The sequence below is a fragment of the Ptychodera flava genome, chromosome 8, assembly GCF_041260155.1.
Source record: "Ptychodera flava strain L36383 chromosome 8, AS_Pfla_20210202, whole genome shotgun sequence".
Taxonomy (NCBI): Eukaryota; Metazoa; Hemichordata; class Enteropneusta; family Ptychoderidae; genus Ptychodera; species Ptychodera flava.
Genome location: NC_091935.1, coordinates 40,439,630 through 40,466,307, shown reverse-complemented (window position 1 = coordinate 40,466,307; position 26,678 = coordinate 40,439,630). Strand labels below are relative to the sequence as shown.

The 26,678-nt window shown below is 36.6% G+C and overlaps 2 protein-coding genes across 2 annotated transcripts; both read left to right on the top strand.

The window, feature by feature from the left end:
• Positions 1 to 2,897: 2,897 nt before the first annotated feature.
• On the top strand, positions 2,898 to 14,746 carry LOC139139342 (transmembrane protein 59-like). The gene is given in 7 exon segments (XM_070708219.1): positions 2,898 to 3,062; positions 8,484 to 8,589; positions 9,910 to 10,004; positions 10,316 to 10,355; positions 10,358 to 10,516; positions 11,178 to 11,437; positions 12,128 to 14,746. Coding segments are annotated over 7 exon segments (960 nt in total). The 5' UTR covers positions 2,898 to 2,912; the 3' UTR covers positions 12,278 to 14,746.
• A 5,797-nt stretch (positions 14,747 to 20,543) lies between these two features.
• On the top strand, positions 20,544 to 26,566 carry LOC139139341 (large ribosomal subunit protein mL64-like). The gene is made up of 2 exons (XM_070708218.1): positions 20,544 to 20,958; positions 23,710 to 26,566. The coding sequence occupies exons 1-2, from the start codon at positions 20,567 to 20,569 to the stop codon at positions 23,966 to 23,968; spliced, it is 651 nt and encodes a 216-aa protein (XP_070564319.1). The 5' UTR covers positions 20,544 to 20,566; the 3' UTR covers positions 23,969 to 26,566.
• Positions 26,567 to 26,678: the final 112 nt, after the last annotated feature.

The window sequence follows — 26,678 nt, the reverse complement described above, 5'->3', positions numbered from 1 at the left end:
TAAGTACTTTGGGCTGACCTGAAATGATTGTGCTTTTTTTGATTTTTTGATATTGTTGAAAATATGCAAATTAGTGCCAAAAAAGGCGTTTTTGGTAAAAAATCTTCTTCTTCATAACCGCTGGTCAGACAGCTTTGATATTTGGTATACAGGTCCCTAGGGATAACCCAACTTGGATTTGTTCAAATTGTGATGAAATAAGCAAATCTGTATTTTTAAGGAATTTTTTTGTCATTTTTGGTCAAAAATTTATTTTATCAAAACCGCTCGTCTGACAGCTTTGATATTTGGTATACAGGTCCCTAGGGATAACCCAACTTTGATTTGTTCAAATTGTGATGAAATAAGCAAATCTGTATTTTTAAGGAATTTTTTTGTCATTTTTGGTCAAAAATTATTTCATCAAAACCGCTCGTCTGACAGCTTTGATATTTGGTATACAGGTCCCTAGGGATAACCCAACTTTGATTTGTTCAAATTGTGATGAAATAAGCAAATCTGTATTTTTAAGGATTTTTTTTGTCATTTTTGGTCAAAAATTTATTTCATCAAAACCGCTTGTCTGACAGCTTTGATATTTGGTATACAGGTCCCTAGGGATAACCCAACTTGGATTTGTTCAAATTGTGATGAAATAAGCAAATCTGTATTTTTAAGGAATTTTTTTGTCATATTTGGTCAAAAATTTATTTCATCAAAACCGCTCGTCTGACAGCTTTGATATTTGGTATACAGGTTCCTACAGATAAACTAAATATGATATACAGAATATATGATGAAATCTGCAATTTTGTATTTTTGGTGCAATTTTTGCCATTTTTGGTCAAAAAATGTGTTTCTCAAAAACTACTTGTCTGATGCCTTTGATAATTGGTATACAGGTTCTTGGGGGTTCTCTTAGTGTGATATAGTGAAATTTGATGAAATCTTCACTTTTTGTATTTTTGGGTCAGTTTTTGCCGTTTTTGGTCAAAATATTTGTTTCTCAAAAGTTACTCATGTGATAGCTTTGATATTTGGTATACATTTTTATACATAATTATGATGAAATCATCAATTTTGTATTTTTGCAGCTAATTTTGCCATTTTAGGTCAGGCCATCCTGAAATGAGCTATCAAAGATCTCAACCCTCTTCATCAATACATATGTCACAAAAAGTTGCTCTCTACATAACACAGCAGAGCTCTGTCGACCATTGGGTCGCTTGTTAGCTCCCATAGCCATATGTATATATGTTTACAAGTTTACATTTTATTGAAATCTCAATAGCCACTGAGCAGATTAGATGAAAAATTAGCATGTAAGTACTTTGGGCTGACCTGAAATGATTGTGCACATCTTGGGTCAGTATCTTGGACTTGCTATTTTTCATGAATTTTTTGGTAATTTTCTCCCATTTTTGGTCAAAAAATCTTCTTCTCTGAAACCACAAGTCTGATTGATTTGAAACTTGGTATGGAAGTGCATAGGAGTGACCTTTCCCAAATTTGGGCAAATCGTGGTGAAATTTGCATATTTGCATTTTTGGGCTATTTTTTTCATTTTTGATCAAAATTTTTTTTCTCTGAAACCACACGTCCGATTGAGTTGAAACTTAGTGTAGAGGTTTTTACGGGTGACGTCAGTAAGATTTGATCAAATTCTGGTGAAATTTGCATAATTTTATTTTATTTGGGGAATTGTTTCTATTTGTGATAAAAAAATCTTTTAGCTTGATTTTAGCTTGTTTTGATAACTATATTGGAGCGACCAGTGACATTGTCACTATTTTTTAATTGGATGGGTATTATGACAGGGTTTTTCACTAGGATATCTGACCACGCAGAATTTGAAAGTACTGGGGGAGAACACGCGAGAGGCTTAGGGGGAAAGTGTCACAGGGGCTTTCTCCTATCTTGCATGGAAATTTTTAAGATGTGTGCAATGGTGCAGCCTGGTGCAATCTGAGAGGTGTTTTTTAACTTTTTTACTAAGTGAAACTGTTAGAATACCCCAAGGGGAGAGCACGAGAGGGGGGTTCCCCCTCTCGTATTGTAAATTTTGAGAAATTGATATGTTTAAGTGCAATCTGAGAGGAGTTTCAGTTTATTTTGCACTCGGTAAAACTGTTTGAAAATGACATTGAACACTGATATATTTTACATTTTTTGCATGATCAGCGTTTGAGTCACAATATTCAACAACCAAAAATGACAATACAATTTGTGAAAAACAGTTCATATAAAGGAAAGTGAGGGCAACTCCACACATCGGCTCTACCAAGTTTGTTTAATATTACGATATGGTGAAAAAAAAGGATCATTGCATTTATCTTGTGTGGAATATTGAGAGAATAATATATTGGTTTTAGCACTAGTTTATTGACTCCTGTATTGTGTTTTAAATTTTCACAATTTACAGAAGTCAAATAGTCCCCTTCATAGTGCCTATGCCATTGAGATATTGCAATAGAAATCCTGAAATATGATTTCTTGGGTCAGAAAAGGGAAGGAAAACATTGAGTGTACTGAGGTGTAAAGTAGACCTATGTAGTGCATGCTTATATCATAAGTGCTGGGGAAAAAACATAAAAATTGCTTGTGGTAAAAACATTTGCAGGCGGTGCGCCGGCAAAGAATGCATGAGAATAAGGTTTCCAAATTTTGCTAATTTCTGGTGCATTGTGACAATTGTTTTTTTCACTTCTGTCTGTTATGACAATTTTTTTTATTTTCTTCTATCTCACCTGGTGACAAATTTTTTTTCTCAAAATCCTCCACGCCCCCCACCCCCCAGAAATCAAATGGTTCTCCCCTAAAATTCATTTCGAGAACTGCTACCTACCTGCACAACTTGCCTGCATGCAGTGAACGAGACAAGCTACTCTCGCTCTCGCACAATACGAGACTTTAGGATTATTCGGGTATTCAAGATGGCGGCGAATGCTGTTTGTGTAACACTGATCCTTACCTTTCTGTCGCAATATGCCCGTTCCTCGGACGTCTTTGACAACATATTAGACGACGTATCACCATGTGTGGACGTATGCGAACAGACCTACCCTCTGCACACTTACCCAAAGGTTTGATTCGAGTCTTATTATTACATGTTAATGCTTCCGAACACTGATGATATTCTGCCCAGCGTCAGCTCATCGAGTAAGGTCACAACAGTCATAAACACGCCAAAAACCTTACACATACAATTTTTTCAATGTGTAGGGTAGCTATTGGACACCGAATCACATTGTCGCCAGTATCTTACTGTAATTATAGACCTGTTTCAACCTGGATCGCGGTATCAGTCGTGCGGAACTCATACTCACAGCCATGTTATGTTTACATTGCTCTGAAAAGGAAACCCCACTCTGAAATGGTTTCGGACAGACACATAATATTCATTTCACAAAACGTGTTCCTAAAGGATAAGGATTGGGAACTCCGTTATAAAACGTCATTGTAATTTACAAACTGTCTTAGTGCTACTTTTCAACCGCTTTCCATGCATTCTTTCTTTTCTTGAAGTACAACAACAACTGGCTTGCATTTGCCCTCGTCCTCTGTCTTTCCTGTGTAAATTTTAATTATGTGTTCATTACATATCGTTCATTATTATTCGTGTTGGTTTCGGGGGGGGGGGGCGACGACGACAGATATAGCATCTTTGAAGTGAAATAATGACTGTCCTTTATGCACAACGTACCACTTGTACTTGTGATAAGGGATTTGACAGGGGACAGGAGTGATTTACAAGAGAATATGTACATTTTAGGCCCAGAGCATGGATGTACTTCTAATACTGACCATAGCATCCCACCATCATCATTTCTGGTTAATAAAATCACCATGATGAATTCTATTCAATACAATATGACTATGGTATCCCAAACTTGGCAATTGTCATGGCAACACATAAAAAGACAAACAAACACTGTAAAACAATCCATGATCAAGGAGAATCAATCCATGATCAACAACTGAAAAAAGCTGTGTTTTTTGCTCAGATTTGTAATGAATATAAATCTCAGATAGGAGTAAATGAATGTCTTTATAAATATGAATGATGTTAAAGTTTTTCTGCACAAATTTCATGGAAAGAGGCAATTTGATAGTGCTGCAGTCATTAAAAGATACAGTGAATTTGAACTTTAATGACAGTGGACCTTTTGATTTCGAAAGCGTGAAAATGTAGATGATCAAACTTTTTTTTAATGACCAAGTCAACTGATGGGATGCATCTGAAGATTAAATTGTCCAGAAATCTTGTATGTTACCATTTCTTAAAGTTATTTCTGTTTTACATGTTTTCCTTGCAAATCAAACCACAAGTGTCACACTAGCGCTTACAACTGAATGATAGGCAGTATTTTATCTTGGAATAATAGGTGATACCAAAGTGTTTTATGGACGCAATATATAATGATTGTCATATTTGCTGTGTGCAATATTTCACATCTTGGTAAATGTCTGTAGGTTCAGTATTTAAAGTTATGTATTGAATGTGTGTAATCACACAGCATAAAGAAATAGACTTACATACATTGCGTTAAGGTAGTTGTTGCTAGTGCCATCAGATTTGTAGGTAGTATTGCTGCTGTAATAATAGTAAATGCATATGCAACATGTTCATCTTGTACATGAGCAATTGTGTATCAACAAACAGAATTTAATGAAATGAAGAATACAAAATGACATCTGGTAAGATGCATCATGAATGTGTTTTATTTATAATTTTGTTTTAACAGAATGAGTCAAACATGCAGGACACTATTTGTTTTACATTTGTATTACCAGTGAGAAAGTAATAAATCCATAATTGCAAAACATTAAGTTTTGCAACAAGTTTATCATAATCTGACAAATATAGCTCAGTCTTAAGAAATTCTGAAATTAATGTTTCTCAAGTGGCAGACATAGTCAGAGCGTATCATTTTAAATTGATTTATTTATGTTTGCTGGCTATCTGTATAAAAAGTGTTATGTGTATATATCATATATGTACCATAATGTAGGACAGAAATTATGTCACACAAGCCGCTGTGACCTACACCCATGATAGAGAGGATAGAGTTTGGCCAATTTGTACATGATTGGGTTGACTGCAGCATTGCTAAATACAACTGACAACATCTGGTCAGCAATTCTTTTGTTAATAATTCAAGTCATGCCATAATTTGTACTCTAGATAGTCTTTACCAGAGAGTGTATGGTTTGAAGTACATGTATGCATTATCATACAGTGCTCATCAATGAATTAGCACCTATAGATAAATACATTTATTTAGGAAATCATTCACTAGATGGTCTTTGCATCATAGATCAATTCTAGGGGTAATTATAATCAATTACAATTTATTTTGTAGTTTTGAAGTGATTTTGTAAGTTCCATGACAGGTGTACGGCTTTTCATATGTTATATGAATTCCAGCAGCAACTGTTGCAAGGTACATGTGGTTAACATGTTTGTTTAAAAAAATTGACACGTGTACTGTACATGACGTGTCTTCTGTAAAAGGTCCTAGAAATAACCCTTGTGAGTGCAGGGCTCGAAATTAGCGGTAGTCCCGCGTCCACAGACTACCAACTTTTCCCTGGGGCTACCAAAACGAATGAAATGGTAGCCTACACGGACTACCAAAGCCTGGGATATGAAATTACTTAGTGGGCGACATGTTGTTGATCGCTGTGAGATGACCGACGCTCATACATAAAGTCAACCAAGCTGGACACAGAAAGGACATGTCGACTTTGTTGCATATAAGCTCTGCGTATGTGTGAATAGGTCGTCAAACTTTGAGGCGTCAACGTTGTCCACTGCACATGCTATACCGTTCTCCTAAGGCTATTGGCAGGTATTGATCTAGACTAGAAAATTCACTTTCTGGATAGAATCATGCAAAATAAATCGTTCAATATCTAGATATAAATAAAAATATCTTTCACAAAAAAACCCCTCTTCATACATGCATGGGCTACCAGACCTTGTCACTGGACTACCAACTTCAGAAATGGTAGCCCAACGGGACTACCAGGGAAAAAAGTTATTTCGAGCCCTGGAGTGTGTCAATCTGTAGTTGAGTATTAGAATTGTTAGTTTCTAGTTGTTACAAAAAGATAACAGCCAATGCAGCGTCTTTATTGAGATTAAGTTCTACATCCAGTATGGTGAAAACCACTCATTTATAACTTCTGTAAGCTTTAGGGGAATTCGAATATGGAAAGTTATAGGAACTTCAAAAATGTTAAGTCAGTTTTTTCTTTGAGATTTTAGTTTTTAAGTGGATAACCCGAAACAGTAGCATGTTTATGGACCACTTGTACAAGATAAAGGCTGATTAGATCCTAGTCATTTCACTTACATTTGCATTATGTGTAGCCTTTGCATATCCCATTCATGCTAACTGAATTTGTAATTTTCATGCTGTTTTGAAAGCAATTGATACGCCATAAAGGAGTTCTGCCACAGTGTAGTATGATAGACATAGACAGCTACATGTACGGTATATGTGTGTAATAAATGATCTTGTGATGTAGATTTAAATCAGATGTACTTGTGTGCACTTTGTGTACAGTAATACAACATAGATTTAGATGATCTTATGATATAGATTTTAAATCAGATGTGCATATGAGAACTCAGCGTGAAGTCAGATAATTTAAATGATTTATTTACAATTTCTTATATCATATACAACAGTTTCCAACACTATGATAAAGTTCTTTGAAATTAGAAAAACATAATACAGGCATAAATCAGTTTATTTAAATTACGAGGATGCATGTATGTACAATGATATGTACAAGTTTCAAAATGAACAAATGATTGGAACTTGTCATCCAATGTTAAAGTAATATCTTGTATAATTAACACCTTTCATGAAATAACCTGTTATACATGTAGAGTGATTGTAATCCCTGAGATCTATCAGTTGCGCAGTTTTCTGACTCAGTATCACATGTGAGTTAATACTGTTGTCTCTGCAAGCTGTTGCCATCAGGTAGAGATTTTCAGTGCAGCAGTTGTGGAACCATGTCATGTAGATGTCGCCCTAGTGATACTGGTTGAAGGAATGCAGTGGTGTTTTCAGAGCAGTTGAAGTGTCAAAGTCATTTATGCTTTATTTGAAGGTCATATGGCTCCCATATGACCATGAAGCATGATGTAAATTGAAATCAGAGCAAATCAAATGTTGCAGTAAATTATTTTTTTATGTTTGTACGGATTTTTACGAGCCATGGGATAGCAATAGGAATAGTTCAACACCAAAACGTTGTCAAAATTTGTGTAGTGGCTGTACACTGTTTTGTATGATCAGTTCCAATACACTACTCAGACTTAGCACACCTCTATGTCTGATCTAATAAAATAATGAAAAAACTAAATTTACAGATGCAAATACATTATGTCATCATTTGTACAGATTGGACTGAAATCATCCCTGCCCATCTACTGTATCTGACAAATATTACAGCCTTTCCATGAATAGTTAATATGGAATATGTTGTTACCAATAACAAGAAAATTTGCCCTCAGAATTATAAAATGATTACTCCAGCCCATGAACAAAGAACGATATATCATCCTACATTGAATTTAATATTATACAACTTGTCAAGTGTATCACTTGAAGCTGAACTTTGAAGCAATTTACACCTTCAACCAGGTTTTATGAAGGAGTATGAAACAAGAAAGTCATGACATATGTAGTATGCAGAGTAAAATTATTATAGCTGTGTGTGTTTTGTTAATCCCTGAAAACCGATCAAAGCTCATTGAACTAAATGGTAATATATATTCCATGGAAATAAGCCAAGTGCCATCAGGAAGTTCCATGATCAATTATTTTACACTGTCTTGACATTATCAATTATTATGTGCTAGTAAACTCAACTAAAAATAATCCTAATGGCTAGAGTACTGTATCTCAGTATAAATAATATACTGACTGAGCAAGGTATCAAATTGTTCCCCATTACTTTGTGCAACCTACTAACAATTCCATATGATACATGTAAAAGTATTTTGCCTATGTACACATTGCAATGACATGCAATATTATTGATCAAGTTTTCAGTATTAACTAAATCAAAGGATTAATACATTCCGTGTGAATTTGAACCTGTAGCAGATCAAAGCAACTATCATTCTGTCTCTCCGTTAAAGATGCATGTGCATGCATGTATGTTACACGTATACCGCTTTTGTATACAAATTTCCATGGTATGTATGTTGTAATATTTGAGGTGAACTTGTGTATTACTTTAGTTACTATATATTTTTAAATTTGTAATGAAATTTTTGAGTGGAGTTCTTTATATTTCTCAAACAGAAAAATATAAAACTCTAAATAATCTTATCCAGACAGTGGATGAGGAGGTTATAAGAAGACATATATGTCACTGCTGCCACGTAGCACCATTCATTTTTTATCGTGTTGAAGAACAGTTTGAGATGGCAAATATTTATTCATTACTTCTTGTTATGTGTTAATTTCAATCTATAGGCAGAACACCTGTTTGCTTGCAAGAGAGGATGTAGAATGTTTTCCATCATGGAGTTTGTGGAAGATTCCAATGATTTCAATGGAACAACCATCCACTGTAATGCAGGTACAGTATTGACTCAATCCATTCATTTTCTTCTTTGACACTACAATACAGGAGGAATTGAGTTGTGACTTATTCCTATGATTGTATTGATGATAAACATAGCCACTACAATTTTGGTTTGGTTGTCCGAGATTTGACACTACATACAGGCTTTGAATGATTATTGAACCCATTACAGTTTGTGTTGAGTGTAAGTATTGTTATCACCAGCTGTCAGAGTGTCTTCATGCATTGTATTGGATGTATTTGTAAATATTTATCTCAAAAGATATGTCTGAGACTGGTTTGTTCAATTCATGGTAAAATATGACCATAGAAATGCTCTGCTGTATTAATTACATTACCCAACTCACAACCCAGGCGTCTTCAAAAAGCTTAAAATGTGCTTGTCACCTGACATGTTCCAAGATATTAGATCTGATCACTCCTGTTCAGAAACAACTGCATTTATAATACAGAATTTGTATAGAGTTCAAAATTCTGCTTCTAGTACAAAGTCATCAACTAAGTTGGCTCCATCGTATGTGTCAAAACTGATTTAACCGTTCAAGCTGTGTAGATCTCTTTGATCAAGATCATGTATACATATACTTAAACTGAAACTTTTGAAGACAAAGCTCAAGTCATATTAAGACCATTCATTTACTTCTATGTAATAGCCTACAATAGGAAATTTAGTAGGAAGCAATCATTGAAATCTTTGAATCAAGACATAGACGTACCTCTTTCTGAGTGTTATTTGTGTCTAACGTTGTGAAATGCCAGTGAGTGTCCCTGATGGATACTAATAAGTTGATACTTTGCTTGATCAATTTATCAATTGTTTTATCTACGTATCTGAGGGTAACTCTATTATATATTATTGCCTGAATACATGGGTTTAGGTGCCCGAGAGCAGGTGACAATTTGCCTGACGCCAGGAGGGCAAATTGTCTCCTGCTGCAAGGGCACATAAACCCATGTATTCAGGCAATAATATTTTTATTACATGCCTCTTCACAGTTAATGCTATATGACATTTATTTAAATGCAGGGCATTTTCAAACAATTTTACCATTATTGACCAGCATCAAACAGATTTTAACGAACGTCCAAATAGCAGTGCGCGCACTGATATTTTACATCTAGCGTTAAGCGTCTACTTTGACGTCGAAAACATCAAAAGGCTTCACTGGCCTGGGTAACCATGGAAACCAGTCAGTACATCGTTCACCAGCCCGCTAACATCCCGGATGTTCCTATTCAAATCAATGCACTGATTTGCATTCACCTCGAGGCATGATGTAATAAATTAATATTTTGTTCTTCACTGTCTATTAGCTTGTCAAGAAGCCTATACTCTACCCGGCAATATGTATGCTTGTAACTTGGGATGTCAGAATCAACTTCCTTTTGCAAAGAAAAGAGTTGAAGAAGTAAGTACATCTTTCATTTACAAGGATTTACCAAACCACTTCAACCTAGGGGGCTACAATCAACATAGAGTTGTGACATAAATGTTGTTACATTGTAAAAAGAAATGTTTATGATTTGTTTGTTTTGTAGTTCATATGCAGTTACATGTAGTAAAACTTGGTCACATTCAAACGTGAAGGAGCATTGTCAGTTAGTTATATTATTGCAAGGCTGCGTACATGAACCTTGTATTAGTACTGATTCATTGTTGAAGTGTTCAAATGTGAAAACTTGATTTGCTATTATTGAAGTATAGCTTTTAATGATTCAGCTTGCAGGAGAACCTTCACCAATTCATGTCTTGGAACCTATGTACTGGTACGACACTTCTATAATAATTTCTTGGACAATGCAAAGAGTTATGTATCATGGTCATGGTCTATGTACATGGAATCAGACAATGGCAAAGTCTATATGTTTCAATCACAGCCTCAAATATTTACATCAGGTCCCTGGGCTGACGGCGATAATTGTAAGTATTTATGCAACAGTTAGACACAAATATCTTCAAAATGAACATTTCTGGAACAAGAGTGGACAAACCGTCGAGTCACGATACAAACATTGTACAATGAAAGTAAAGTTTACGGCATTTGTTGTAAAAATCATGTTACATTCTGACATATCTAATGTAATGTACAGATCAGACTGAAAATCTCACAGACATCAGATTAAGATTAAAATGAATGTTTTCAATACTTGATATAATGACATGAATAATACTTCATTGTTTTAATCTGCATTCATTTCTTTTCTATGAATCAAGGAAAGTAAATTAGCTGACAGTTTGCACTGTTGCCACTAGATCCATTCACACTTTGTTTTCAATGCAATGAACTGTGGTACTCAATATGACATCGCTGATATCAACCACTTTTGTTCAAAGTCATACCTTAGTATTCATAGTGTAATATTGACTAGTGGTTATTCATACACTTTTAAGAATCCAGAAAATTTTGTGTAAAGCATGTTTAGTGAAGAATCTGTGGCGACAAGTAAAGCAAATATTTCAAAATATGGAAATGGGTAAGACCTGGAATTAAAATGTCTCAGAAAGAATTTTCTCTATTTGATTTGGCAAATATTCATTGCTTGCATAGTTAGCCAATTCACAAATATATGTGTTTTACCAGTTCTAGGTTCTGACAAGATGTTACGGGATATTGAAACCAATTTACAAGCCTTGAAGAATGACGACGGAGAGAAAGGACCATCAGCAGCTATGATGATCAGTGATGGAGATGATTCTAATGATTGGTTAGCATGTGTTTCTAAGAAATCAGGATTGCCAAGATGGGTTTTAAGTGCCACCATATTCCTATCATCCATGGCTTTATTGTGGCTGTGTTGTGCTACAACTGTCACGGCTCCAGATCAAAGAGTGCGTAAAGAGGTGAGATGACACTTGAAAATGGAAGTCGTAGACCATAATGAAATCTTGGTCCATGGCCTATGCTGGTGTAGAGATGTTTGCCATAGACTGTCTGTTACGTCTCATTTCATGACCTGTCCATGCAGATGTGTGGTTTCTTGAGACAAACTATAAGGTGGTATCATTTGACCCATTGGGATGTGGAGGTCTCTTGCCAGTATTCCCTCCGGCATACCACAGGGTAGCTTTAAATATGTTTGTTTAAAATTACATGTAATTAATTAATTTGCATCTTTGTACCTCAACTGATCAATATTACCAGTTGTTCAGCTAAATACATGGGAATGTATATAGAGTTTGTGGTGGCTGTAACAATGGTAGAGTCTATCCAAATATTGTCCAAACACTTGAAATTTGAGGTTTGGAAGCAAGATACCTCTGTTTCCAAAATCATTGCGTTGCTTTCTGAGAATCACCAAAATAAATATCAAATGGGGGAAAAATTATAAAAAGTTGCCATCAAACATTTTATTCTAATTTTTACAATAAATTTCAGCTCTTATAACTTTTGCAAACGTGGAGTATTACACAAAGTGAAAGACGATCTTTTTATCCTCAGCATTGAAACAATGTGTACAGAAGTTAATTTCTGAAGCACTTGGATAACATTGATGAACGCATAATGTATGTTTTTTGTGTTTTATCCAACAGAAACTGAGTATTTATGGAGATTTGGAATACCTGAATGAAAGCAAAGACAAATACCCATATCCAGTCTACATTAAACCAGCTTCACCAGATGAAGATGCTGAACCCTTACCTATGAAAATCCACATTGATAATACACAGTCAAAGATATAAACTGCATTAATTGCTTACCCTAGAATGTGAAAATAAACAGGGTTTTCTGTAGCATTTGATTTGCTAAGTGTACAAAGTATTTGGGGTGGATGTCATTCGAACTCCTGGTATGTTACTTTGTCTCTCATATGTTTCCATCCTTTAGACTAAGTTTATTTTTTTGAGTGGGGTGGCAAAGTCGTGACTAAATTTGTAATTATGCACTGTGTATCATAGCAGGTCTGTGTGAATTTTGTTAAAGTTTCAAATCAGTTCATCACAATTAGTTACAAATCTTTTATAAAGAAAGGGATAGTCTGGTAAAATGTGTTTACAATGGTTGTGTTTGAATTCGGTTTCAAAATGGGTTTTTGCATGAATGCAGTTACCAGTTTGGTTCCCTAATTGAAAGTGACGGGATGTTGAAACAAATTTGCATAAAGCCCATAACAGATAAGATGATCCTAATTTAGTGGGAAAGAGTTTACAAGATGTTACTGTTTGTTTTTCACATTTGTCAAGGGATTTTTATTATGGCTAAATTGATTCCCTTGCCAAAACTTACAATGTAGAAGTACTTCTTCATTTTTTTAGATAAAAAGAGAGGATGTGAATTATTGACATCAGTATTTTGGTCATAATTTCCATGTGATACAATTGCAATAATCCTTTGTTTCTTAGACTGTTTCTTCAGCAAAGACAACTTTGTCGTCAGTCACCCATTTATCTATTGATAAAAAAGAGTTCTTGGTGAGAGTGATTTGAAATGTGGTAGGTCCATGCCTTTAGTCCTTTCCAGAGTGAGGGACTGCCATCATAGAACAGATCTCCCTGTCAGACATGATACTAATAGTGCAATGAATATGATTAGATCTTTACATCTGAGAGTGCAATGTACACGGTTGGGCTGTCACAGTAATTGCTATAAATATGTCTTTTAAAGTCTGTACAATTGAACATTATCTTTCACAAGTGATATATGTACATGTTTGTGAGCTTGTATCATCCTGCTTAAAGTTGGGGATAAGCAGATTTGACAAAATGTGTTGTGTAGATTTGACAATGACTGATTTGAACACTATGTTACACTTAGAAGGATACTTTGCCCTCAATTTTCTTCCAAAATGGAAAAAGCACAGCTTTAATATGATTACAATTTTGCAAATTCACAATTTTGGACACATCCACTGAACCGCACGCATCAGTATGGCAAGCAGAAATCAGTGATCTCAGAATCTTTATACTGAATTCACATGAATGTGTATGCACAGTTCCATGATGTGTCACCAGATGACTGCATATGTACATGTGTTTCATGTCTGTGTTATATTGGTCAATCAATATGACTGCATATGTACATGTATTTCATGTCTCTCTTATATGGAACTGGAAGAGAGCCAACAACAGTCATAGTATGATCTGATGATAACAAATGGCTATTTATTGAAACTTTACTACCAGTAGTTCCTGTACTTTTTGTAAACCACATCCAATACTGTTATACTTCTTTGTAAAGATTGGTAGTTTTCAATTCTTGTCATCATTTTAATTTCTAGGAAAGGGTAAACAGCCTCATTATTAGTTCACTATGTTCAATATGTGGAAAAGTCAAGTGGTATTAACCAAAGGTAACAAATTAAACGTCAAAAGTCTATAAAATTACACAAACATATGTAATGTTCTTTGTCATTGCTCAGCATACTTCAATATTATCTTTCTAAAGGAAATTGGTTTTTCATTACGTCAATATTATGATTTTTGAATTTAAAGTGCAGCTTGGATTCTTGGCTTTGACAGTCTGGTCTTTGAGTCTATACAGTCACAAGGACTATAGACCAAAATAAATCCTACAGATGTTTACAAAGTAGTTTTTACCAATCAGGGACAACATTTTGGAAACTGCTGCTCTTCAGTGTTTAACTCCCGTTTGACAGTGCATGTTGAAACTTTCAACTTCATTTTAAACTGGATCATGATTTGTTTGGTGATAAAATTCCATCATTGATCTTTTTTGTTTTGGTCGGTGTTGACAAAATCATGGTCAGTAAGTTGCAGAAGTACCGTACAATAAACATTTCAGGTTGGTGACGTTTTATTTGATGATGATTAACTGTCAATTGTTTAGGAAGCAAAAGACGATGTTACTTTTCTGCATGTTACATACTTATTAAGTCATCAACAACTGACACTGGCGTTACTGTGAAGTATCATTGTATATGGTAGTTTTCTACTTATTTAAATTGTTGGCACTTTTAATCTATTACTAGTATTTGGTGCGTATATAGAGTATCTGTAGATTTATGTACTTGTGTAAATATATACCATGGTAAACAAACACTAAAATAGGTCATTACATTTCAATTACCAGAGTAATTTTTTTCTTGAAATCTGAAATTGTTTAAGCAGCAAGTTGTGGAGCACATTCCTGTAATGGTGTCCAGGTTAAGAAGTCTTGCTATTCAATAAAGGGAATATTTGGTAATACACTAACATTGTATGTTATTGTAAATTTATTTGAATTGACATCATAGTTTATACTCTTCTGATGACAGATTGGATCAAATTATTCATGAAAATTAATTATGTTCTAGTTGTGAGGACATTTCCATCTTACAAGTGTCTCCCCTTACTGTATGTTGTTTATGTTGTACTGAACATATCCAGTTGCCTCAATGAACCTTGAAATTTAGCAAAGGCCCTCTTCCATCATTGAACTTACTCCTCTGCGGTCAGACCCACTCGTAGAAATACAAGAAAATTACTTTCATATCCTGTCTTTTAACATTTTCACAGAGATGAATACCATTTGAAAATGTGGACCACACATACCACAAGCTCCAAAAGGACTTCTTTCAGTACTATTGTACCATTTGCCAACTAGATTGCGAAGATTATGTGCCTGACCATGTTGCAAAGGTAGACTAATTTTTATTTCTGGTCCCAGAAATGGAGTAATTGAAAGAGGAAACTTCCTATTGGTAAAGCTGATTATCATTATTATTCAAAATTGTTGTCAAACTTTGACCTGTCTGATTTGAGAGTTGGTATGACGTCTGTCTGAGGGCTTTGCATATGCACTGCTTTGGTCACTTGTGATTTCAATGAAGAAAGTGCTCGCCATGTACATATATAAGTCTCCGGACAGAGATTGTAACGCAGCATGGACAATTACAAGCTAGCTACGGAGTCTGACTAGTAGCCACACTAATCTCTGCTGGGGATGTGCAGTCAATGACTCAGAGACTCTCAAGCTTGGTTGGATTATCCACATCGCACCACAATCTCTGTCTGGAGATTGGCCATGTGTATGAGTTCATTCACTCCTGTTTGGTCATATGTAGAAGAAAGATAAGTGGCAGGTCATGATTTGCAAATTACTTTTTAAAAGGCTGTGAGAAATTGTTGAGGAAACCCAGATCACACATAAAATAATTGTTTTCCTCACAGTTTTGGTTCAAAAGGCAATGGCTCACTTATGGAAACATGATTTTAAGTAAATATTCTTACTATCATCATGTGGATATACCAGATGATCAGAAATAAAACTTCAGTATCACTTGTACAGGGAAGCTACATCATTGAAATATGAAATTTTGGTTCCATCAGCTGTCAGTTTTTCAAAGAGGGCAACATAGCATTTTGGGCCAGAAAGCATACCCCTCCTGAACTATTATTGAATTTCTCTAATAAAGATGTCTTCAAAGACTTTCATTGACTGGTCCAATTGATGTCAATTTTGACTGTTACAGTAAAACCATGGTGGGTTGGACTAAGGTTTTCGTCTTCTTACTCATGGATGTGAAGGCTTTGCAAGTGAACAGACTACACATGCCTTTAGTTCTATGAAATGTACGTGCCTTCTGTCTGTCGGACAGTGTTCACCTAGGGCGACTCTCGTCGGGTTGGGAAACCGGGACCGTACCCTACGCCAGATTTGGTCAAACCTTAGGTTCCAAGGGGCTAAGGCCAACTTTTGGAAAGAAATATGATTTTTAGTAGATATTTTTCATATAATAATAAAGATATACTATATCAATAGAAATATCAATAGAAATAAAACTTTGATATCACGTGCACAAGTTAGAGCTTCTTGAAAATTGAAAATTTGCCTGCCCCATTTTTCATTGCTTCAAAGAGAGGCACTTAGCATTTGTGCCGGAAAGCTTACCCTCTCCTTAACCTTATTGACTTTCCCTTAAATGTGTCCTGTTAACACTTTCTCTCCAAAACCCCTTTTACTGGTCCAATCGATGTCAATTTTGACCGTTAGAGCCAAAGTGGGTTGAATATAGCTTTTCTTCTCCTTACAGTCTATTTAAAGCCCTGAGAAAGGCAGATAGACTAAAGATGCCTGTGGTTCTATTTAATGTACATCCCTAGTGTTTTTAGAGAAGCTCTGGTGTAATCATGACGAGAAATTGATGAAATTTGGTCAAAATTTTCAAAAAATTGACTCGCAATTGTTGACAATGAGGGCGCCTTTTCAATCGCTGGCAGGGAAGGGACTGACGAGTGAATAAATACGGGAGGGTACACAAGCAAAAGAGAAAACCTATTGTTAATGGAGGTTTTCCTGTGTTACTTTCATGATGAACGTATTTGAATTTATACTTGTGTATTTCTGATACATTTACCAATACGGAAATCGACCGTGAGGTGGATAAACAAGGACAAGTTGTGTAAATTTCATCCATGTATTGATGCTTGTCGGTTGCAAACGTCGTTTGTGTCAAAAATGTAATTTCGACATTTTCGTCATCAAGGTACGGTGTAAAAGGTGACATAACATTGCTTAGCATATATATTTACTACCTACTATTGCTTAGTATAACGATTCGGGCGTCATTATCCTAGTTAGGGGTAAGTTGGAAAAACATCGGCTCCCTAGAATAAGGTCTCTTCACCATGTGGTTTTACCCTCTTCTCCTTGGAATACTTGGGTAAAAATTTATTCCAAGTCTACCTCCTGGAGGTATCTTAAATTGTCTCTTCCGAAATTTGTCCAGCCGCTCTCTGCCATCATGACAGGAGAACGAAAATAGCTACCTGGTTGAAGTGACTACCCTAAAATCAATCGCCTTCAAACATGTTTTTAATACTACAAGAGCGATTTTTATCAAATTCTCTTAAAGTATTATTCATTGTATTGATCGAGTAGTTGACATTAGTACCAGTTATAGTTAAGGAGATGAAATAAGGTATGTACTTGCAAGTAATATTGCGGTACGGTGGAGTTCTGAACTGGCCAACCACCGTCCCTCCATGGTGGGTGGAGGGACGGTGGGCCAAAAGCTTTGCGGTTAACTCAACGTACGTCCTTGTTCAGGCTAGATAATACTTTCAGGTGAGAATTGATAGCCAGTAAAGCAGCAGAGAACTCGTAGTGAATAATCTACTGCTGTACAAATCAATCGTCCCCACATTTTTGTCCTTCAGCAGGGGGACTGTTGGAGTAAAATGACAGAGGAAATATCCTCTAGGAAAAGCATATTGTCATGCGTATTCAAACTTGTTGCGGAACGGCATCGAACTTTAACCTGCCTGTTTCGATGTCAATTTTGCCGTTGTAGCCAAAGTGTGTTGAATATAGGTTTTCTCATGCTTAAAGCCCTGAGAAGGCAGATAGACTACAGATGACTTTGGTGATATTCACTGTACATCCCTGGTGACTTTTGGACGAGCTCAGGTAGCATTGTACTGAGAAATTGGCGAAACTTGGTACGTCTATCAATTAAAAAAAAAAAATTACGCGTAATGAAATCTGACGAGTGAAAGAATGCCGGAGAGCTAGTAGAAAAAGTATGGCATAAATAAATAAGTTCATGGTGTAATAATCATAATTAATGTATTGAATCATTTTATTTCTTATACATGCATCGACAAATATGGGTGACGAGGTTGATAAACACTTAGAAGTTTGGAAAATCTCGTAAATGTATTGATCATGCTAGGCTAGATTGTAAAGTTAACGTCAGTGGTATTTATGTTGTAATTTTGGCCGCATTTACTTCATCAAACTATCGCGGAAAGTCTGAAGAAACATTGCTTAGCATAGGTATTTACTGAAAAAATGTTTAGCCACGGGTCATCCACCTTGACGTTGTTTAACTCGTGAAATGTCATTTGAAATTTTTGTAATTGGGTATATTTACACTTCACGTTGAATTTTATAATGTTCCGTGACTCGTTCTAGTTGAAGTTCTCCGTTTGGAACTTACAATACATCCGAAGCACTTTCAAATCTATCGATACTGGTTTATCCTATCAGAGTCCCTCCACAAACTATGAATGTTGATTTGCAACAACCGTACTGCACTCCAGGCCCATGGATATGTCTAAATTACATCGTATAGATGCCACTACTAGCAAGTCGGCTTTCTGCCCCTGCTCAGAAACCACAGGGAACCAACAAATCTGGTTGTTGTTGTTTGCATTGTTGTTTATGTTTACATTAGTTGTGTTGTTGACCAATAAAATTCAACGAACATAACTATTGTATTGTTGTAGTTTAAAGCGTAAGGTAGATGTCACAAGAAACTCTACAAGGACTATCATCGAACCAATGAAACTCCCAACGTACACTCTCTGACTATATTAGCATTGGGTCAACTAATGACGGTGTCTTGCAGTGTTTCTTACGACATCTACATTACGTTTGAAACAACAACTACACAATAGTTATGTTTATTGATTTTTATTGGTCAACATCATCATCATCATCATCATCATCATCATCATCAACAACAACAACTCAATATTTTCATAAGTTGGTGTCCCGCCCAAGTTGAAAGTATGTAACGGTGAATATTCAAAAAATATGATCCATTGCTAGGGATTTTCTTGACAACTTGGGGAAATTTTTGCAGTCATTGTATTGCATGTGAATGTTTTCCTGAAGTATATGGCCATGGCTGTATGGGGACAATTCATTTCCTTGTTACAGACCCATCACAGTCAGGATTTTTAGGACGAAAATGTGACCATGTTTAGGGATGTTATTCCGCTTAAAAAAAGGGGGACTCAGTCGGGCGGCATATACCCGTACACCTGTGTGGGAGTGCCTGGGGTGTCGCGAGTGCTCGACTTGGCTACGCCCACGGGCGCTCCTTAGCTGGGTAGTCTGTTAAATAGATCGATTTTCGGCTCGATCTATCGATCCCGTAGTCGATATGCCCGCCGCTGCAACCTAAATACTCATATATCGACTATGGGATCGATAGATCGAGCCGAAAATCGATCTATTTAGCAGACTACCCAGCTAAGGAGCACCTGTGGTTACGCCGTCTCCCAAGCCAAGCCTCGAGCCGGGCACTCGATTCGCGCATGTAAAGTAAAGTAAAGTAAAGTAAAGTAAAGTAAAGTAAAGTAAGCAAATGTTTAGTTTACTGAAAAAATCATGTCTAATGTCTGTGTAGCCTTTGCAATGAAAAAAGAAATGTATCTCATCTTCTACTTGTTTGTTTTGGCAAATTGGGCATGCTCTGTCTATAACATCAAGGTTTCTATATCTACCTGTTTCTATGTGTAAGATGTGTGCACTAATGCGCAACTTGCACAGGGCTGATCTGTGATCTGGGTTTTTTATAACACGAAGGTATCTTTCGAGAGAGAAATCTTTTTTCAACTCTCTGTATGTGCGAAGTTTATTTTTATGGTGTCCTTGTCTGGTATCATCATGAATCATTTTAAATGCACATTTTTCAAAAAGCTGTTTCACTTTCACATTAAAATTAGTTTTAAACTGTTTGTCATTTTCTATTTTGCATCTCCAATATTTACGAGCAGTAACGATTGTTTAATGCCTGACACCCAATTATCTGATTGTCCAGTTGACAGCCCAGATCATATGCCTCACGAGTCAGTGTTGTATCTGCTTTCTTACTTATTTTTAACCAATATTTGACCATTTGTGTTATGCTTGAAACAATTATAGTATATCTACCCAGTTCCATTAAACATGCTATGTTGGATGCTTTGTTATTCACTTTATTATATGTGCTTGCAGAATTTAATGTGCAATTTAATCTGTCATTGTTCGTGTGCAAAAGTAGCTTCTGATTGGCAAAGAAGTCATACTTATAAAGCCAGTGTTTTGTGTGATTTTGTTGAGTTAGCATCGGGCGCTACTCCACGCAAAGGGGAAGGATGCTGTTATGCCCAGCAATAGTAGCAGAGATCTCTAAGTTCTTGACTTGTATATGATATCTGTAATCTGGCTGTGCAGCTAGTGCACGCCTCATATCATGATATGACATAATGACGTCACACTGCATGACCTCTGCCCTTTTTTAGGTCACATTTGCGTGCATCATGGCGGCGCTGTGTAAAACATTCGTCCGTGTGTTGTCGTTAGATCTCAGGAGTAAAAGTCGTCTTTTCCCGTGTATTCTAGGTAAACATCAGTATTGCAGCGCTGTAGTAAATGCTCCAGAAGATAGTACCGACAAATCAGATACAGTGACGTGCGCTGAACAGCTGCAACATGAAGATGAACTGCCGAGATGGATGACGACGAAAAGCACATGCGTAAAACTTTACGCCCGACATGGCAGAGCGTCTGGTTTTGATCCTGGCGTCATGTGGCCGACGGCTAAAGAACTCGAAGAAATCGTCGAAGATGAAAAAGAGTATCCCACCTTACAGCAAATGCAAGCCGACATAGAGACGGAGAGAGTAAAGGAAGAAAAGGAGCGAATCAAGAGGTAACTATGGAAATGGAGGCAGAAGCGACACTCTACGGCACAGGCACCGCCGTAGTTGATAGCGCTTCTGCTTCACCGAAAGCGCTGTCAACTACGGCGCGCCTAGCCTGTGTAGTATGGGGTCACTAAGGGTGGACCATTTACAATATCCTAGGGGGTTTGGAAGATTTAAAAAAAAACATTCCCGGCGAATGTCAATGAAAAAAAAACAAGCCGGGGGGGGGGGGGGTTGAGGAAAAAGATGACTCACTAAGGTGAAAGAAAAGAAATCCATCAAAAGTTACTTTCTGGTACACATTTTTTATTTTCAGGGCGCCCTTCGGACGCAAATTGAAGACTGTATCAGCACAATGGCTATTTGGCCAAATACATTTGAGAATTGCTATATTTAAATTTTAATGTCTTCCTCATATAGCTCGATCCCAAGGGTACAATTTTGGTCAGTACTGTATAATGTAGCAACTTTTGGCTTTTTAAACTTCTTGTTCTGTTTGTTAGCTTATTTCTTTCCACTGATTTTGACATCCCAATGTCATCTCCTTTATATTCTGGGCAACTGACTGAGCTAAAGAGTTAGTCCATGCAGAGATGTCGTTTTTCCTTAGATCTTGTGCATTTATTTTATCACCTGAACTATACTCAGTTCCAGAGGTACATTTGAATATATGTACAAGTATTGAGTTCCAACTGATTATCTAATGTACAACACTTTACTCTGCACACAGTAGAGGACTGTACATTTTTGTTGGGAGAAAAAAGTATCCAAATGAGGAGTGTGAGAAAAAAAAAGTTACCAGTTGGCAGTAATCAGAGAGTGAAAAAAAATTTGAACAGTGGATCAGGTGCAAAAAAAAATGCAACGTCTTAAATCTTCCAGACCCCCCCCAAGGATATCAAATGGCCTACCCCTAACACCATGAGGTACCTCCATGCTAGCTGTGGAAACGCAGCTATCTGTTGGTGGGGTAGCGTGCGTCGCTATGCAGGTCAAAGGTCAACCCCGCCGCAGATAGCTGCGGGCCAACTGCGAGCGAAAGTGGGTCTATTATGACAACAGCACATGTATCGGATCTTTGAACGGCAAAATAAACCACAGTGAGCGTAATTCAATAAAATGACCTATACCTGCCTGAACTCTGATTATTGCTCATTCCCTAGCTCCTTTTGTGAACAAAATTTCTGGTTTGTTTACGTAATTCGGCCGATTTTCCAAGGAGTACTCAAGATTTTCACTCCAGCAGCGAACTTTGACTTCTATCGATATGCTAATAAGGACTCTGACCGGCTGTCATGCTATTCACGTTCGAACGCGTTCAGGCAGGTATTGGTCATTTTATTGAATTACACTCACTTTGGTTTATTTTGCCGTTCAAAGATCCGATACATGTGGTGTCGTCGTAATAGACCCACTTTTGCTTGCAGTTGGTCTGCAGCTATCCGTGACGGGGTTGACCTTTGACCCATATAGGGACATGCACTACCCGCCAACAGATAGCTGCGTTTCCACAGCTACCTCCATGCCACCGTCCCTCCATTTTTGTTGACGGACCGTGTTTATACTAACACTGAACTATGGTCACTCTATGAATCTTTGGCCGCTGGCTATTATCATTCACATATTAGGGTAGGGGGGGTGTTCCTCATCACGATTAGGAAAAGGAGTATTAAAATGCACTAAAAGAAAATTTGAAATAATTACTTGCTATTAAACAACACATATCATCACGATGTCACATCTGTGGTACCACACACATTGTGTACAGGATCTAGGGGCGATACGCTACAACCGAAATCATAAAGTCTGTTTTCTCTTCATCAATTCACAATTATCCATTGAGATTACTTTTTGATAGTTTCCAAAGTGGCTACACCAAAGTCCCTCAAATACTGTGTTTGATTTGTGCTGACAAAAGCTGCAAACTTCAATAAATTTATAATGGAATATGACATAGGCACATTGAATTCTTCCCATGCATCTGATCATGTTGATTTTGAACAAAGCTATGGTTGGATGTAATTTTATAGATTTTGTATCCTGCAATTTACAAATTTAGCAGATTCATATGGACAGGCTGCTTCCTGAGCCTTAGGTCTATAAGGTCAACTAAAAAATCGTAAAGAAGAGAACACTTTTTAGAATTGAAGTACCTGTGCTGTATCACTCAGCGTTTCAGTGAAAGTATACTGGTACATGTTCACTGCCAAAATATAAAACATTTCTTTCAGTGTTATCATTGAGTGAGGATATCTCAAGTAATAAACATATACATGTGGTTCTGTAGAAATATTTGTTTTACCAAGGACTTATTTCCAGAGTTTTGGTTAAGCTATAACTTTCATGTGAATTCATACGACAGGTAAATAAATCTTTTGACAAAACTGAATTACAATGACTGTGACTCGGACATGTCTAATAAAATCTGATTGTGGAAGAAGGTAGTGCATACAAATATCATAAATTTGATACTGAACAGAACACAGGTCTTTTTCATTGCAACACTTACAAAGTTAGAGCAATAACTTAAGCAAAGAGGCCAAATCTGCTAGCTGTTGATTTGGGAAGACCTGTAACATTTTTCATATTTGTGTTCTAGATGTGAAACATGACAGTTTGCAAGGCAAATGCAGTTTTAACCATGCATTGTTATGTGATCATAGTTATGTGTTATTGTATCAAACAACTTACATAGTAATTGTGTGCTATCTGTTAATAGCAGGACTCTGAAACTGTGTATCATGTTACTTTTGCAGGGAGAAGCATATTGCTGCAAGCATGGCAAGAATGCCAAAATTGATACAGCAATACTACGAAGAAAAAGAAAAGAAAAGAGAACAACAAAGACAACAGAAACAGAAGAGGGAACTTTTGCTTCTGGAAGCCAAGGAAAAATTTGGATATGCCATTGATCCACGGCATCCTAAATTTCAAAAATACATGGAAGAAATTGAAAAGCAGGAAAGGAAAAGAAGAAAGGAACTGAAAAAGAAGGGAATTATTATTAAGAACTGATAAACATATGATCAATAGTTTGGGAAGTTACATTGGGAAGAAGTTTGACTAAACGGTCAACGGCACTGCTGTCAGTGCAAATGACATGTTGAATATGAACATTTTTGACTGTTAAAAATTGTTTTAGCAGTTTGCATACTGGCAACCTCACAGCTGTGAAAGGCTTTCAGATCACAGCGGTCTGTACAATGTGCTATGGAAAAGATTTACTGTGTGCTATAACAGAATGAAAACTGTATTCAATTATTCATCATACCACAGTCCCTCTATCCACGGACTGTGATCATACACACTTTTAAGTGCAAAGCAGTATTCTCTGTGGTGGTGATATTGGAAAGCTACTTGTATGGTAGATAAAGAATAAATTTTGATGAATTAAATAGAAAGCCATGTGGACAGTGATTTGACCTCTGACTTCCTCAAATGAAGATGTCTTCCATGCATGCTCCTTGAACAGGAGACAATAAAAGGAAGTACCAGTCCAACTTATAAATGTGATTTTTTGATTAAAGGGATATAGTCGTCGGAACTGCGCTCCAAGGTCGTATGGGACCCATACGACCCATGGCAACAATGTATCCAAGGCACAATGGTGATTAACAACAGTTAAAACATGTCGGTCATAATCTATCATCGTATAATTTAAATGTTGCAGCTATGATGATGAGGTGCATCTTGATATCGTGCACGAAATACATTGTTTGTAAACAAGAAACTCTGCACAGGCGCAGTTCCGACGACTACATCCCTTTAAATATTCATTTCAGTCATAGCAGACAGCAATGTACTGCCCCAGCAGACTGTATTTGTCAAGGTATTGAACTGTTACATCTTGCAAGCTTTCCTTTCATTGCATATTAAAAGAATCCTGTTAGAAACAGTAGAAATCGAGTTAAAACAGCTTTGATTAATAGCAAAACACAACCATTGCCTTGAAGTTGTTCAATGATCTAGTGGGATCACATTCTGTGATCAGTAGTGCATACATTATACATGTTATTGTTGATCTCTTCCATGTCATAGAGCCATCAAATGGTTGCTACATGTAGGTACAAGAGCAAAGCACTGTACAGTACACAAATTCATCAGTGTGTTTCACAATCCACAATCCCTCCAGAGGGACTTTGTATGAGCATGGAGGTAGTTCCTACCTCCATGGTATGAGCCAGTATATTCGTGCCATGGTACACTCAGTGTGACAGTTTTCGGACAGGGTAGTGAATTTCGCCCAAAGTCGTTTCATAAATGACGAGCAATACGAAATCTTATTACTATACCTTTCAAAACTTTATTGTTGTGGTTATCCTCAAACTCAGTTGACACGACGGGAGTGGTATTTCGGGTCAAAGTTGCCAAAGTTTTGACCCCATGTTGAGTGTGTAGTAATCGGACTCCAATCCCAGAAATTGGACGTCCTGTTTGGAATGTGATTAGCAGCTAAGTATTGATAATTTGAAACTTCAAACCATCAATTTTTAATTTTGATGTGTTTAGAAAACTGTATATAAGAATATTTCATGATAATTAGTTATGTTTAATCCATGGACAACTCAACTATATTTCGACGTGTATAGCGCTTAGATATCGGACGCTTAGATATCGGACACAGGCTGTCTCTGTGTGGGTTGCTTTCGGCACCTTGTATCGTATGGTGTGGCTAACTTTGCTAAGTTTGTTCAGTGAGTATTACTTATAATTGTTTCCATTGCATATTTTTTTTGTATTAGAATCGCACAAGCATTATTTAATAAAAATAACGAGTATATTTCATCGTATGGAATTATTTACCTGTCAAGTCTTTACGCAGCAAGTCACTTACTACGTTTACACAATTATGCTAAATATTGTCTGTCCGAAAACTTGTACACTTCTTACGTTCATTAAATGTACTTTTTTTTCTCAAAACAACTGCGCAGTTTTCGTTAAAACTACATGCAATCGTAGCGAACAATGGAAAGAATATTTTCAAAATCATTATTCTCCCCCACATTCAAAATTCAATGCTTAATTAGGACTTTCGTCAAAATTTCAGATACTTTTACCTGACGGCAGTATGTTGACAGTATCACTGACGCGGTGTCAGACGACAATTTGTGAGCGCCGCTCGTAGCGAACTCATAGCTTCTACCAAAAAAACTACAGTATCGAAAACGGGACAACAGTGTCACCTGACTTAATATGAGGTCACATGACCTGTAAAACTCTATCGATATGGAGCGAAGTGAGTTTAACTAACAGCAGATCACTAAATGTCCGAAAACTGAGGTCGTCCGAAAACTGTCACACTGAGTGTAGTGTCTACTCTATCAAACCGCCATTTAAACATTCCCTGCCAATTTTCTTCGAAAGTTTTCTCCAAATCACATACCTTCCGCTTAACAATGAGGACTGTGTGACATGCAGTACATGTATGGTATATCATTACAGTTTTTACGTCTTTTTGTTGCTGTGTACGTGATATACCTCTGACAGTTCATACACATACAGAGAAATTTCAACTTTCTTCCATTTGAACAATACCTACCAACTAGATAGTAGTGTTGATATTTTTCATGTCAGTAATTGAATGTTATCAATAAAAAACCCATGTCCATTCCATCACTGCTTATTTGTGTCTTTCTTGCAAATCAACACATGTCCCTTATGGATTATTATAGACAGTGTACTGTGCTTATGAAGACCCAGCAACATCACAGAAAATCTCCATGAA